Here is a 16407-nt window from a genome sequence, read left to right as displayed (position 1 = left end):
CAAAAAGCCCAAACGGTCTTTGGACAAGATGTGCAGTTTCTGACTGGTTTTGTGAAACGCTGTTGCCGTGGTAGCTACACATGCGCTTAAATAATAATAGGCAGCACTCAAAGCCGTTTAAAAGGAGAGGGGAGATCAGGACCATGGAGAAGAGGAGTAAGGACACACCGATCACCATGGATCTGGCAGATCAGGTGACCAAGAGGGCGTAGACAGGACTGGAGACTGGACTCAGCGGGGTTAAAACCAGGACGGACACAGTGGAACTGAAGACCACGGGGTAGATGGGTATGGAGACTTCAGAGATGACGCCAGTAGAGGAGATGAGGTTGCAGGCCAAGGAGGTGATGGGATTGCCCATCCCAAATCCCAAAATCATATGATGGACTGTTTTGGAGCTTGATGACTTTAAGGGACCATCTGCAGAACAAATCTGTCATAATTTACTCATCTTTGAGTCGTTCCACAACCTCTGTTCATCTTTGGAACACAACTAAGATTCAAAGCGCAGAAAGACATCGTATAAAATATGCTCCCACTTGTTTAACAATGATACTTTTGTACACAATGAAACAAAAAACATTTTTAAGAAACTATTTCCTGACTTCCACGTCAGTCTACGGAGTGATAATGCATGCATGTGGTGCAAGTTTTTAATATTTATATGCGGTGTTCTAATATGCTTTAAGATAAACCATGTGCAAATTCATCAGTCAGGTATGAACCACGGGTTCAGAGTTGAAATCAGGAATTGCATGATGTTGGTGACACTCACAGTTATTTCAACATCCAGAAGTATACCAACCTTAAAAGAATAGTTCTACATGAAGTGAGAGAAAGGAAAATATTCTTCTGTTTCCTCTGGCTATAACATCTTTTTTAAGCTACTAAGACAGTCTGCCTCCCTTCTGCTGAACGCCCTCTGCTGGACATCAGCTACTTCACAACATGTTATCTATGGAGTCCTTTCAACAATCTCATTCATAATGTCATTCATATTTAAATAATATTTGAAGTTATTAATAATGCAAAATATGGAATAACAATGCGGTCAGTCAAGCCGCATTGGATTGAATGGGGAATTGTATTGGTTTTAATGGAAGCGTGTGTTGGGTTCTATTGGTGGGATGATATCTGGTACAGATTCCGACTAAATGAATGCGGAGTGTATTTATAAAAACTCAAAAAACTGAGCGGCCTTTGCATTTCATTAACTGATAAAGTCTGAACTAAACCCGTTTGTTATTCTCAATCAGATGTGTAAATAGAAAACTTCATCTTAAACTTCTCAAAATAACATGCATGTATATTCAGTTCAAAACCACATCACAGCTGAAAGAGTTTTTCAGATAACTATATATACAACACAATACACTGTGTGTTTAACAAATTTATTATCTTCTCTACAAATGAAGCTCAAACGTTTTATACAGTCAGGAAGAGAAAACAAACCTGTTTTTATTGTAAAGCTCATTTAAATAAAAAAGTAAAAAAGCAGGTCTAAATGTCCATACACCATTGCTCCATCACAGAAAACAGAAGTACGAGAGCATCTTGGGAATGTTTCGGATGAATATGAAAACATCCCATCATAATTGTACAGAAAATTCTCGAAACGCTAAATGAACATCAAACATCATGTCCCTTTACTTATGAAAGCATTTCAATAAAAGAGCTGATGGAAAGAGTACTACAGTATGTTATTTGGATCACCGAAACCACTTTGTTAACAAATTCTTCCAGCTTTAGCAAAATCTAAAATCAGTCGCAAACATAAATAGTATTGGATTGGTAAAAATTGACTTCATCGAATGATGCATGATAAATGAAACAAAATCAGTGATGTAAAAAATTGACCAATACTGAAGCAATAGATGACATATGACATCTGCTATTTAATCTTTTTACATTTCTCATTCAGATTGAAAACTTTAGCTGTAAGCCCTAATAAAGGGAACTAAAATGATAGTGGTTTGTGTCAAGTAGCGACACATTCGAGTGTCGTTCAAGATTCAAAACATAAAATCCTAAAAACAACACAACATGCAAAAAGAGGGAATATTCTTACAGCCTGTCCAATGACAAGCTCCTTCACACACACAAACACAAGCTCCTTCATTCACAAATCTGCTCCTGAATATCTAACAATTCATGTGACAGTGTTGAAATAATTTAGATCTGACAACAGGACAGCACGCACAGAGATTTGATGTTTGCAAACAAGGAAACGGAGGAAAGCAGAGTACGGTATATACAGTAGGTTTGTGACTGCCTGTGATGGGCGAGAAAAGACACAAAATGATATCCAAATGAATTTAGTAGACACATCTAACTCAATTTCATTCTTTTAAATAATCTTAATAAAAATCTGTAAAAAATATAGAACGTATAAAAAAGACAGTAGATGATGAATCACATAGGGGATAAAAGTATGAACGAGGCTGGGGCTAAACTTCCGTATGCATCCCAAAGATGCTGTGCTCGCCGCATTAAGTGCAATGAATTGGTTTTGATGGTCTGGAGAAAGTTTTTTGTCTCAGTGCTGTATTGTGAACTCTTTTCAAGTGTATTGAGATCAGATTTTAAGAGGGTACATTCATAACATTTTTTTGTAACTGTAATATCAAGAATGTGCATGTATCCTAAAAATAAATCCCCAGTTTTCTCAGCTTTTAACAGAGTATATCCTCCATTATTGTACCCTGTCAAACAGATCCGCCCTGACTGATGAAATAACCCATTCCCCTCCGCCTCGCCGGCACATTACCATGGGAATGGGGGTTTCTGCTGCGGAGGGAGGTGTGGTTGCTGTGGTGAGGAGGCGGGGATGGGGGAGGGTCTCGGAGAGAGGGCGGGACTACCGAGGATTTGATTGGGATAATCCTGGTGTCCATGACCTCACAGTCCACCTGCATCATCATCTCATAACCGCCTTGAGATGAGTTATACACAGAATCTGCACACAGACAAACAAATCATAAGTATAAAAAATGATGAGGTTTCATAATCGGTCATTTAGCTACAGTAGAATCAATATCACTTGCGTTCAGGTATGACGTCACAAACACAAGGGTGATGACAGAGCCCTTTAAACTAAACTCAAGTACATCACTCACCGTTGATGGCCATGGCAGGCATGACCAGAGACATTTTGGGTCTTGTTGTTTTATTGTGGCTGATGGCCGGCAGCAGCAGGTGATCCTACAAAAGCCAAAGACATGTTTCATATTGTTCGGTTACAGTTTCAATACAAACACTCATCGGTGGACTTACCCGTCTGAATGAAACCACATAGAAAGTGTCCTCACGCCGATCAATAGCATCCAGAAAATCACTGTAGCTGATCTCTGGTCCCGGCAACACCTGCAACTGACTAAAAGCCCAAACAAACAACATTTCTCCATCGGTTCTGTGACGTCTCTTCAGAATGGGTTTGCTCAAAGGCTGCTGGAAGTTGATAGTTACCTTTCGATTGAACGATGAGCCTGAACGGGAAGGTACCTGGAAATGTTTGTCTTCCTCTGCTGAGCTTTCTGCTGATGAAAGGGAAAAACACATTATGTTAGATTATTTTTGTAGCTGCATGTAACTCAACAATAACAGAGTACAGGTGACACCAGCTTCCTGTAATAACACATTTCAGTTTATTTCTGTCTGTGGCTATATAAAAACCTAAGTTTTTGTAAGTATGTAGTCTATTATCAGAACCATTACAAAAATGATATTCTGACATTTGAGCCCTTGACATATTTGAAAGTGAATGGACAAATGTGCATTATAAAAATGTGTAAAAAATCAACAAGGGTTATATTGGATAGTGAGGCCAAAGCCAATGATTGTCCATCATAAATGAGAACAGTTAAGAACTCATGAGATGTCCAGAGTGTGCTGACCTGGTTTTGATACAATTGAAGGGATACGTCACCCAAAAATGAAAATTCGGTCATCATTTCCTCACCTTTGCGTTGTTCCAAATCTGTATAAATGTCAGAGAAAGATATTTGGAAGAATGCTTTTAACCAGACAGATTTTGACCCCCGTTGACTCCCATAGTAGGATAAATACAACAGTAGTCAAGAGTGTCCAAGAACTGTTTGCTGTCCTACATTCTTCAAAATATCTTCTTTTGACTTCAACTCAACTCAATGGGGGTCAAGGTCTGTTGCGTTACAAGCATTCTTTTAAATATATTTCTGTGTTCATCAGAAGAAAGACATTTATACACATTTGGAACACCTCGAATGATGACAGAATTTTCATTTTTGGGTGAAGTATCCCTTTAACATTCATAAGAATGATGTAATAAAGAAAATTGTAACTTCATAGTTTTCATGACGTTCTGATTCTTCTACAACATGGAGTCATTAAATGGTTGTGTCCGAAATGTGCTTTTGCTCGCGTCAACACACCTGAGCGATTTTAGTCTTCTTGGCGATCTTCGGTTTTCTGCCAGACTTGCGGTTGATCTGATGTCTGTGGACCCATCCGCGCAACTCATCCACCAACCTGACACCGTGAGCACAACCCAGAAGAAACATGATGCGTTTGTGAAATACATCAACAGGATGAAGACGTCAAGAGGAAAACCATAGCGTGGCATGTGGAAGTGATGCGGAGGATAACCTGTGCTCACCTGAGCGACTCGGAGCGATTGAACTGTCTGCAGTCGGGTGAAGAGAAGTATCGATCTAAATCCTGCAGAAGCAGATCTTTCACATCGCTGAACACACCGCTCTGATTCCTGCAGTGAGAACAGACGGTCGCTCGGGCTGATCCCACACAAATGAGAGCGAGTGCGTGTGAAGTCACGTACCTGAACTGATACGACTCTGCAGACTCTTTGTCCAGTTCTTCTTGATCTTCTCCCTCCGTCTTCTCTGATCTCTCACTCACGAGCTTCATGTTCAACTCTTGATGATTCTGGAAATCTAACAGGTGTCTTCCTGTTAGCGGAACAGCTGTGTCTTCTAAGCCAGTGTCCAGACTTCTGTCTTTGAGACTGTAACACAAACCAAATCAGTACTTCTGTATCCGTCAACATCTTGTTCACACACTTTTCGTATAGCAGGCCTGTATGTGTGTTGGTGGCTGTAGCGTTTACCTGACGGGGCCGAAGGTGAAGGTGATAAAGAGAAACAAACCCATTACACACACCGCTCTCTTATTGTTGCCAGATTCACTCGCCTGTCACACAAAACGCACAACATCACAATCGGAGACACAGTTTATAATCCCGTAGAAGTGGCTGATGGATGTGGCAGAAGTTTTTCTCTCACCTCTTTGGAAGCGAGCCGCAGCCGCAGGGCTTGATTTTCTGTCCGCAGCCGCTCGTTGTCCATCTGCGCCTCTCTGAGCTGAGCCTCCAGATTCTGCAGGTACTCTTTCTTCTTCTTCCGGCTCTGACAGGCTGATTCACGGTTCTTGATCATTCGCTGCTGTCTCTTCAGGACCTTCACCTGAGATGGAAACATTACGTTTTCAAGCATCTTCACATTCTAATACAAAACCCAGAATATGAAAATCATTTCCAGGGCTAGTCAGGGCGGTACGTTTACTTTTTTTGCAAGTAGCACTACAGAGCTACAGAGGTTTCAAGCTTTATAAGACAGGCCATACAGTTATGGCACAAGTATAAATCGTCTTTGATATTTGACCCTGGACGAAAAAACAGTCTTAAGGGTCAATTTTTCGAAATCGAGATTTTTACATCATCTGAAGGCTGAAGAAATGAGCTTGCTATTGAGATATGGTTTGTAAGGATAGGACACTATCTGTTTTTTACAAAGATGGATTCTGAGGGTGCAAAAAAAGCAGAATATTGAGAAAATCACCTTAATTTAAAGTAGTACATTTATAAAATATCTTCATGGCACATGATCTTTACTTAACATCCTAAGGATTTTTTGCAGAAAAGAACATTTTTAATTTATACCCATACCATGTATTTTCAGCGATTACTCAAAATGTGTTTTTAATTTTTTAATTTCAATTTATTTGTTGGGTTACTGATGAAGGACATTTATGTTACACTTGGGCATATTAGGGCCATATCATTTAATATAAATTTTTCTTAGTTCTGTGATTTCCATTCTTTTACTATACAATAATTATACTGTATATTTGTCCACGTACAGTAGTATACTACTTTATTATTTACTATGGTAAAATTCAGTTAGATTCCTCCTTTTGCAGATTCAATAGTGTTTTGGAACCTCACTATAGCAAAAATTAGTTTGGTCAATAACAGTAAGTATATTTTAGTGTTATGTAGTTTGTCAGTTTACTACTAGACAGTGTTGGGCAGGTTAGCTCAATTTTTTACTTACTAGTTACTGTCATTACAAAGTAATTTGTTATATACATGCGTTACACAACTTCTACGTTACTTTGACTACCCCGCTGAAAAAAACACCATTTGAAACCATAAGGTTTTTTTAAAAACCTATTTTTTTGTAGTGTGTTTTGTAGATTATTTCAGTATGATTTAACATTCTCGTCCACAGAACCCAACACATACACCAGTAGAGACTTTTTGTTTCCATTACAACCAATACAATTCCCATCATAACCATAACATCGCATAACTCAAGCGCATCATAAAGCTCACACCAAAATTTGAATATTCGTATAAATATTTTTCTTACACAAACCCATAGTTTCTTTGCAGGACACATCTATTAACCCACTGAAGTGTATGTATTACTTAGATTATGGATGTTTGTGTTGTTTGGGGTTACAAAAACGGTTTGTGTTTAGCTACAGGAAGTCATATACGCGCAGGTTGGCATGACGGTAAATAAATGATGATTGAACTGCTCCTTTAATGTGAGGACCACGTGAGAGAAATGCACACTTACATCAAATTCATTGCAGCTGTTGGCAGGCAGGGTGGATGCTGGGATAATGGGTATGCTGGGTTGTTGTGTTGAAGGACTGGTGCAGTGAGGAATGCTGGCAGGTAACGGCTCCACTTTAACCATAGCCGGAGCAGAACCCAAACAAACCGACTGAGACAGAACCACTGCGGGAGACACACAGCATGTTCAGAACACCTTTGTAAACGTGTACTAAATGTGTGCATTTATGCAGTTGTGTGCATGAACATTCAATTCTTACGTCCTAGTTTGTTAAATAGTCAAATTTTTGTTAAATTCCCAGTGAAGTAATAAATTACAAAGCATATTTTTTTCATGAAGTACTGCAGAGTTTATCAATGTGGGTCATTCTCTTTTCAAATTCTGCTAGTTTCATTGCCAAATGCAACGGCTGTTTTTATACATCCAATCAAATTGCAGAGAACGACAAAAGCGTTCACATTTCAAATATTTATAATACTTTTCATATTTTAATTTTTTTCAACAGTGTTTGTGAGTCTTAAAATGGATCCAAGGGAGACCCTCTTAGCACCTCCGTTATGAAGGTTTAACAGGAGTTTGAGAACGTTGCTCACCAGGTGTTGTGTTCTGGTCGATGGGCGGTACAGAGACACTCTGTAGGATGAGAGCTTTAGCTGGACTCGGGCTCTGGGTCACACATACAGGTTTGGGCTGGATCGAGGTTTGCTGCTCAAAATGCTGCTGGCCTTTAAAGTCGCTGATGATGAAAGAACTGACAAGACAATGAAATAAAAATTGAATTAATCTCCAATAAAAACAATCCTGCCATACCTGATAGAACAAGGTTGATCGTGTAATAGTCCAGATATACAATATCTCACAGAAGCGAGTACACCCCTCACATTTTTGTAAAGATTTTATTATATCTTTTCTTGCGACAACACTGAAAGAATTGACACTTATCTTTGTACTCATCACCTGGTTGCCGATAACACCAAATATAACACACCTGATCCCCATTTACACCTGAGACCTTGACACACAAACAAATCACATGACACCGGGGAGGGGAAATGGCTAATTGGGCCCAATTTAGCGTTTTGACATAGGGGTGTACTCAATTTTTGTTGCCAGCGGTTTAGACATTAATGTCTGTGTTCATTTTGATTCAATTGATCAATAATTGAGTTATTTTGAGGGGACAGCAAATGTAAACTGTTATACAAGCTGTACACTCACTACTAGTGTCATTTCTTCAGTGTTGAAAAAGATACAATAAAATATGACAAAAATGTGAAGGGTTGACTTACTTCTGTGAGATATTGTACATGTTTCCAATATTTACACAAATTTATTTGGAGCTTTTGGGAGTTTTTTACCTCAGGCATCACATAAGGAACAAGGTGGTGTATACATAACCCTGTTGTAGTACAAAAACGTAAGTGATTGTGGGAAACCACGCCTGCGTATTCTAAACTCTCCATTTTTGTCCGTTTACACAGAAACGCAACCCGGGAGTTTTCAAACTAAAATGTTTCCAAAAGTCTCCATTTTGGGGGGTTGAAAACTCGTGAGTAGTGTAAACGCCAGGTGTGTCCGTAGCAAGAGTTATGCGTTTATAAAGAAAAACACACTGAACACCGTCTAAGACAGAGAAAAAGGTCAAGCGAGTCAATGATCACACTTGTGATGTAAAAATTTAACGATTTTGTGTAAACTCTTATGTAAATTGTTCCATTGACATGCAATTCATGAATGCGAGACTTGTTTATCACATCATTTACATTCACTATTTGCGAACTAGGCAACCACCATTATCCCAATTTAGCATGTATTTGTTTATTTCCTCATCAGGAACAACTACCAGAGAGTGTCATTTCAAACTGTATGACTTTCATTCTTCTCCAGAAAGCGAAAGAAGATATTTTAAAGAACGTTGGAATCCAAACAACACTGACCCCGCTGACTTCCAATGTATGAACACAAAACCACCCAGACATTTCTCAAAACACCTTATTTTGTGTTCCAAAAGAAATAAAGTCATATAATGACAACAGTGATTGATTATTGAGATATCCTGCACAAGAGCAGACAGCTGGATCACAGCAGGACACACATATGACAGACACACACATCAGTGTGTACAGGAAGAGCTTTCTGTATCATGTTACTCAGGAAAGTAAAAGTCGTTCATACTGGAAAGAGTGGCTTGTCCTGTCTGCCCACTTCACACGTGATCAGCACTTAAGATTGCATGTGTGTCCAAACCAGAGTGTAGCGTACTTCTCACACCACCTAACATGGCTGTCAATTTTGAAACGTATATAGCTAAAGAGCAAAACTGATGCTGACACATGCTCGGACGGCTCATTCGCCCGCTACTAAAAATAAACATCTCTGAGAAACGTGTATTTGTGTTGTGTTTTAGCAACAGTGAGTGAAGACACAAGGGTGTTAAAGTTGACGAGTTTAACCGTGGACAGGAAGTGAAGCAGGCTGTACTGTGTGAGATCAATGTGCACGTGCTATAAAAGAGTCAGTCTGCGTGTGAATGAATGACTACAGGAGCTTTGTGTGTGTGACCTGATGCCCGTGTTGATGTTTTCTGTGTATTCCACATTATAGACAGCATGATGTGCTGAGTGTTCCCTTACCACATGTAAAATAGAACATCACACGCTGTGCGTGTCATTTAATCATGATTACTAAAAATCAATGTATATAAAAGGTTAACATACAGCCCTGTGGAGCCTGATGCTGTGGCGTGATGCTTGCTACCGTCACCTCCACGCCGGCCAGTGGCGGCGACAGAACGTCTCCATACATGTACGGAGGAGTGGGGGGGTTCTCGCTTTTCACCGTCATCTGAGAGAAACACGAATGAGACCTTGAGTTAATGCAATACAGGTATAAACAGGCTCCTACATATTTGGTGCTACGATCACTTCAGCTGCATTGACCGAACATAATCCGCATGTGACCACAATGCATTAGTAGTTTAAATGGCGGTGTGTGAAGGAGTGACCATTCATGCACAGCTGTGTGTACCTGAGGTTCAGGTAAGGACGCTATGGAACTGTCGGAGGTCAGAGACGACGAGGGTGATGGAGGTTCTGTCTTCACCTGGAAAACTGCAATGTACACACATATAGAGACCATTACACATCAGTAATAATCTTCACTAAACTATTACTACACTGGTAATTTGACAATATCACCTCTCTCATGAAAAAAGTTTCTTATATTATCACATTTAAATAATGTTGTTATAACGGTATGAACAATAATTCTCACAAAATGACATTGTTTGTAGGCAGATGTTAATAGCTGGACACACGTATGACAGGTGATGAAACGAGCCGACTGTGACTTACACAGGTCTACAGGGAGAGGCTGTGTTATTGTCATATCATCCCTCATTACTGATGGTTCACCTACGAATAAACACGAGATATAACATGCGACAGAGCAGAGGATGTCATGAACACAGATATAGAGATGTGACTCGGGGTGTAACGATACGCTCAATACAGAACACGGTATTAAGTTTACGGTTACGATTGCATCACGATATTAGTAAAACAATTCAATCTTTTTACCATTTAGCACCATAGGACACGTGTGAGGTTTATTTGTCAACTACCCATCTACCCAATGACGTTCAGCATTGACTGAATTATGGCGACATAACATTCCCATTGAATCTTCAGATTTTCCCCATACTTTAAAACGAGTGCCTATTTCCTGCTTTAGTATTATATTTGATATAAAAGGAGTACAAATTCTCTTGCATCAAACAAAGAAATGAAACGTTAAACTGAAGGTCTCGTCAGCGTTTATGACCTGTCAATCGGTGACGCCTGACTGACATCACATGACTCCTGCTGCTTTCTGTGCCGCGATTGCAACAAGCTGACGCGCTTCACAAACTGTTGCATCCGCTGTGCACATGAAGCGTGTTTTGTTTACATAAAAATGAAAAACAAGGATGGCCGAGTAATGTAATCGATGGATAACTGCCCATCATCAAACACTTGCAACACCGACTACTGGCCCATCACTAGAAGTATCCCCCAGCTGTTACTCATTAAACAAGCAACTTTTCATCATCAAACAGGAATGTTTGCAGGTCATAGTCCTTTGGAATGAACAGCCAATATATCCTCTTCACAATCCACATCTTAAAAACATGCAGCTCATGACTGAACTCATTGACACACGGGAGGACTTTGAAAGAGAGGATTACTTTGAATCAAAACAGTTGAGTGGACATGTGCCATCATCATGTGTCTGGAGCTGTTTTCTGTGCATCTTTATAAGCACCACTTATTGCTCACATGCAGCAGCAAACTAGTCAGGTTTGATAAAAAAGAGCCTGATCAACATCAGTACAAGTTCATACCTGTGTGGTTGTTGTCCAGGTTTTTCCAGGGTGACGTGGGGTTATCAGGGTCCAGAGTAAGAACAAGATCACTGTCCATCTGAGAGAAACATGGAAAACATGCTCAGTACAAAATGGAACTGAAAGATTAATGTGATCTTATACCTTGTGCAAACCAGGCCTAAGAGACAAGCGTACAACATTCATAAAAAAAGACAATAAACTTAAGAGTATGTTTACACAATAAAGAACGGAAACATTTTTCCTTTGTGTTTTTGAAAAGTTTCACAAAAGTTTCATGTACACACGACAGCGTTATCAAAATGATCTGCATTTACAAGGATCCGGGCAAACGAATAATAACGCTTTATTATGCATATCAGACCAGTGGAGGGCGCTGTCAAGAAACACTACGTGCCTGCCATCTTTCCTAAAATGAAGGATGGTTTTCATTTCTAAATGCCTTAATTGTTTTTGTGAAGTCGACTGTGTGTGTGTAATATGAACATACCGATGCATCATAACTCAGTTCTCTGATGAAACGAGACTCTTCACCCTCCTCCATATCCTCATACTGATACAGGCATGCATCTGAAACAGAAAATATTACAACCAACATTTAAAGTCATTTATTAACAATACTATAAACATTTAATAAAAAAAGTGCAGGGAAAGAGGGAACAATGGAGAAGACACAGTAACATCCGGAGCTTCAGGTGCAGGTGCTGCGGCTTTCATGTCGCATCCGCTGTCCAAGGACAGGTGAATATTTACAGACACTGTGACTCCAGAGAAGGAGATCATTTTACAGGCATAATAGTGGGAGTAGAACGATGAAAAGCAGTTACAGAACACAATAGTGTGCTAGAACCCCCCAGGCCAAAGAACAGGTATTGTTTTTTCTGATGGGCGGCAAAATTCAATCATTTTTATTTTATTTTGTGGCTTACCCCCAAGTCACGAGTAGGGCTGTCACAATTATTTAATTTCTCGGACGATTACTTGCCTATTAAATCATTGCAATTATGGCGAATAATTGTCTATTTTATGGCTGTGACAATTAAAATGATTAATTACAACTAATTTATACAATGAAGAAAATATATCCCTTAGAAAAGTAGAAATCCTTTAAATAACATTCACTATAAAAAGATCATATAAAACCTCTGAAATGTGAAGATGGTGTGGTCTTGCTGTCTAGATGCAGCAAATAGGTCACTTTAATAAAACTCATCAACACAAAAACATAAAACTGTTCTATTCATAAACATAAACCTCTTCAATTCTACTGACAGGTACGCCAACCTTACTTCTTGCGTATACATTTGGGTGGTCTTAGTCAAATCATACCACCAACTGATTTGTGGGGGTGTGGTTACACGAGGCGTTTCAGGCAGGTCTGGGTGAGCATTCTCTTTTAGATAGAATGAATCTTTTGTTCCCACACTTTCATTTTTGCAATTTTACGTGTCTTATACGTGCATGGGCAACTTATAACACAACACAGACAAAAAGACGTGTTCGCACCATATGAGCCATTTAATAATTGTGACAGCCCTAGTCCTGAGGTCTGTGGAGTCTGACAGACCCACACGTATCTGAAGACGCCACCTGCTTTATCAATGGATACAGCTGCCACAACCAACCAAATACACTAACACGTTACACATATACATACAGCACTATATGAATCATCAGACGTGTATTCTTAAAACCAAACCTATTTTACATGGTGTGTTCTGAAATGTATTCCAGTAAGATAATGGTGTTATATGGCTTCTCATCTGCCAGATAACGTCCCACCAACAGAACCCAGAAAAGACCAGCAGACAGCATTAAATGTTCCAATCAACAAATAAATCGGTTGTTTTTTCTATGGTTTGTTGTGTTTTCAGCAGGAATTATATTTTTGATATTTACACCTCAAACGACACTGACTGGTCAAAAAACACCACTTATGTTACAGTGTAAGATTACAGTGTGCATTAAACTGGTCTTTCAGAAAATGTGTGAACTGTTAGTCAGGCAATGTGCGTTTAATACGAGTAAACAACTACATCCGGGAGCGCTCCAGTCTCTGTCTCTCTCTCTCTCTCTCTCTCTCTCTCAGTCTCTCTCTCTCTCTCTTTCGTCTAGAAGAACAGCATCTTCATCCAGATACGTTTATACATTCATGTCAGTTTAACAATGAATCTACGTGTTGTTTAAACCCACAACGTTTAAGTTTCCAGCACAAATCTGTAACCACAGATCCAAACTTCAACCATGAAGCCAGACACTGATCGACATCATGCAGGGGGGAGGGGGGGAATATATGTGATCCGGTAAAGTTAACGTTAGTCATCCAGCACTGACTGCTGTTTTAACGCAGTACTCACCCCAGTCCTCGCTGGTTAGCAGGTTATCAGCGCAGAAGCGACTGTCCAGGTCCGACAGCAGCAGCTCGGCAGTCATCATCACACTAGCGCAGGTCTCCTCCACACCGAGACACCAGGAAATCGAAATTTAGATCCAGCGAATTCGTGTTAAATCCACAGACACGTCCATCCGTTAACGGGGTATCTGTAACCATGGAACTAAGTTAGTTGTGTTCAAAATATTCGTTTTATTGAGTGATTTTAGTCGCCATCTGCACCGCCGTTTCGTTAACAAAAAACTAGGAAGCTAATTTCCTTAACATGACCCGCCCCTTTTTGGAGTGCGCTGCCAGTCTGAATGTAGAGTGTAAAAGAGTCCCGCCTCTCGACTACTAGATTAAATACTATTGGACGCGCGATGGACAAATCATTCGGCTTCAGAACAGGAAAAGGGATTACCGTCCAATCAGCGCAAATATTTTGCGTGACAGCTACAGGAGCCAGTAACGACCGAGAAGCAGCCACCATTTACGATTGACATAAATATTGACCAATTAAAGTATAGATGTCGCGAGATATCATCTTTCACTCGTTTTTTATTTTGTGATGTGATTCATTCAGCAGTTTAAACTCAACCGCCGACGAAACCAAAAGCCGCAGGAGAAGAAGAAGTTTAACTCGGAACTAATGCTATTAGTCGAATATTTTATCCTACTTTTGAGGTTCTACATTTGTGGCTCTTACATAGCGAGTCAAGCGTGACAACAGGGTTGCCAGGTCTTCGTAACAAAATAAGACCAATGTGGGCTAATAATGTAGTCATACAGCCCCATCCAAATATCATAAGTGCTATAGCTAAACTAATGTAACTGTTATTAAGTACACATCATTTATTATTGAAATTACCGCTGTAATTATAAACACAGTTTGTTTTCATAAATAACTTCCCATCACTGACCACTGATAAATCTTCCAACTTTAACTCGATGAAGTGTAGTAACGACAGACTTGGCAACCCTAACGCAAATGAGGGCTTTTTCCAGATGGACAAGAGCACAGCTGGTGAGCGCGTGCTGGCGCCCTCCTCTGGTAAAACATTGTAAAGGCAATGAGACGCCAGGCCACCTCAATGACAGATTTTACAAAACAATTGCAAAGATTTTATTAACAGTGTTTTTAAAAATAAGTATTTTTTATCAGTATATGTATGGAAGCAAATAAGAGACATAATGTTTTGAAATTTAACAGTCTATGAATACTTGATTTTGAATTATTTTACTTTGGAAACCATGAATCTGAATTTATTTGTTTCGAATTTACCTCTACGAAATTTAAATATGAAAATTCTTGATTTCCAATTTAAAAACCAGATCGAAAAATTCAAGTTAAATATTCACATGGTAACATCCGGGCTACCCAGGATAGGAAAAACAGTTGAGCCCAGAGCCTGTCTGCAATTGAACCGAACCATTGAACCGAACAATTGAACCGAACCAATGAACCGAACCAATGAACCGAACCGACGTCGGAAAATAATAATAATAATAGTTCCAAAAAATAATTAGCAACAACATACTTTTGTTCTGTAGAGTCTGATTGTACATAAACAGCAAACTTACCGGAGCCCGGATGTTACCATGTGAATATTTAACTTGAATTTTTTGATCTGAATTTGAGCAGTGGAATTAGACAGATGTTTTCTTTGAAAAGTATTAACTTGAAATTTGAGATCTTAATAAGAGCAATCAAATTTGATCAATCTGAATGTATTTTATCTGAAATTCTGTAAGTTTTTTTTTTTTGTATCTGAATTTGTGAGTATTAAATTCAGGTTTTTAAATTGGAAATCAAGAATTTTAATATTTAAATTTCATAAAGGGAAATTCGAAACAAATAAATTCAGATACATGGTTTCCAAAGTAAAATAATTCAAAATCAAGTATTCATAGGCTGTTAAATTTCAAAACATTATGTCTCTTATTTGCTTCCATATATATGCGCTTAAATATTAGTTATTGTATTCTCTGTGTTTTCTTTTAGGCCAATCAGAGCATTAACAAAACTAACAAACTTTTTCCTTTTAACTATACATGTATATATATATATTAAAGCAAATGTCAGTTTGAATTGTGATTTTGCAAGTAATGTCAGAAATATCTGTCTTCAATTATTTAAAGGACTGTAGTCTTGAGTCTTGATGGATACAGCTGCAGAGGCATTGCAAAGATATCAAGATTGGCACGACTTACCAAACTGTATTTGTTCAATAAAAATGAAACAAAACATCACACTAAAATCTTGCACAAGCAGTAGACTTTGAACTTAAGCTCATGCATAGATGTGCGCTGTGTCCTGTGGGTGACCCTCTTTATTCACACGGTTACAGTCAACATTTAAATATTTTTTTATGTTCTAGTGACACATGGGATGAGGTCTATGCTGACGTCCAGTGGGCAGAGTTTTTGCAGATTGTGACATCACATTTATGATCAGTAATTTTCCATTATAGGTCACCTTTAAGTGGATAAACATCAGTGGACTATATTTTAAAGTATATAAGTGACACACATTATTCTGATCAAGATTAAAGTGACTTGTGGAGTATTTTAAAGGATAAGTTCACATAAAAATTACACATTTACTTATTCAGCGTCATGCCATTCACCGTCATGCCATATATGCCGGAACAATCGCTAAAAAAGTTAAAAATATGAACGATTTGGTGTTTACTAAAACTCAAACTTTGAAAATGTTCCTGTTCATTGAAATCAAATAAAACACTGACTTAAAAATGATTGGAAAAACTCAACTCAAGGAAAATGTTTAATGTTGC

At 38.8% G+C, this 16407-nt stretch overlaps 1 protein-coding gene across 1 annotated transcript; it reads right to left on the bottom strand.

Moving 5' to 3' along the window:
- Positions 1 to 1377: 1377 nt before the first annotated feature.
- Positions 1378 to 13907, bottom strand: atf6b (activating transcription factor 6 beta). The gene is given in 18 exon segments (XM_056741982.1): positions 1378 to 2956; positions 3117 to 3201; positions 3274 to 3373; positions 3466 to 3533; positions 4410 to 4506; positions 4634 to 4741; positions 4814 to 4999; positions 5102 to 5184; positions 5277 to 5456; positions 6858 to 7021; positions 7451 to 7555; positions 7558 to 7608; positions 9575 to 9701; positions 9885 to 9967; positions 10211 to 10270; positions 11239 to 11317; positions 11729 to 11808; positions 13596 to 13907. Coding segments are annotated over 18 exon segments (1986 nt in total). The 5' UTR covers positions 13675 to 13907; the 3' UTR covers positions 1378 to 2705.
- Positions 13908 to 16407: the final 2500 nt, after the last annotated feature.

Source organism: Triplophysa dalaica, chromosome 25 (genome assembly GCF_015846415.1).
Source record: "Triplophysa dalaica isolate WHDGS20190420 chromosome 25, ASM1584641v1, whole genome shotgun sequence".
Lineage (NCBI taxonomy): Eukaryota > Metazoa > Chordata > Actinopteri > Cypriniformes > Nemacheilidae > Triplophysa > Triplophysa dalaica.
This window is presented reverse-complemented; position numbering and strand designations above follow the sequence as displayed.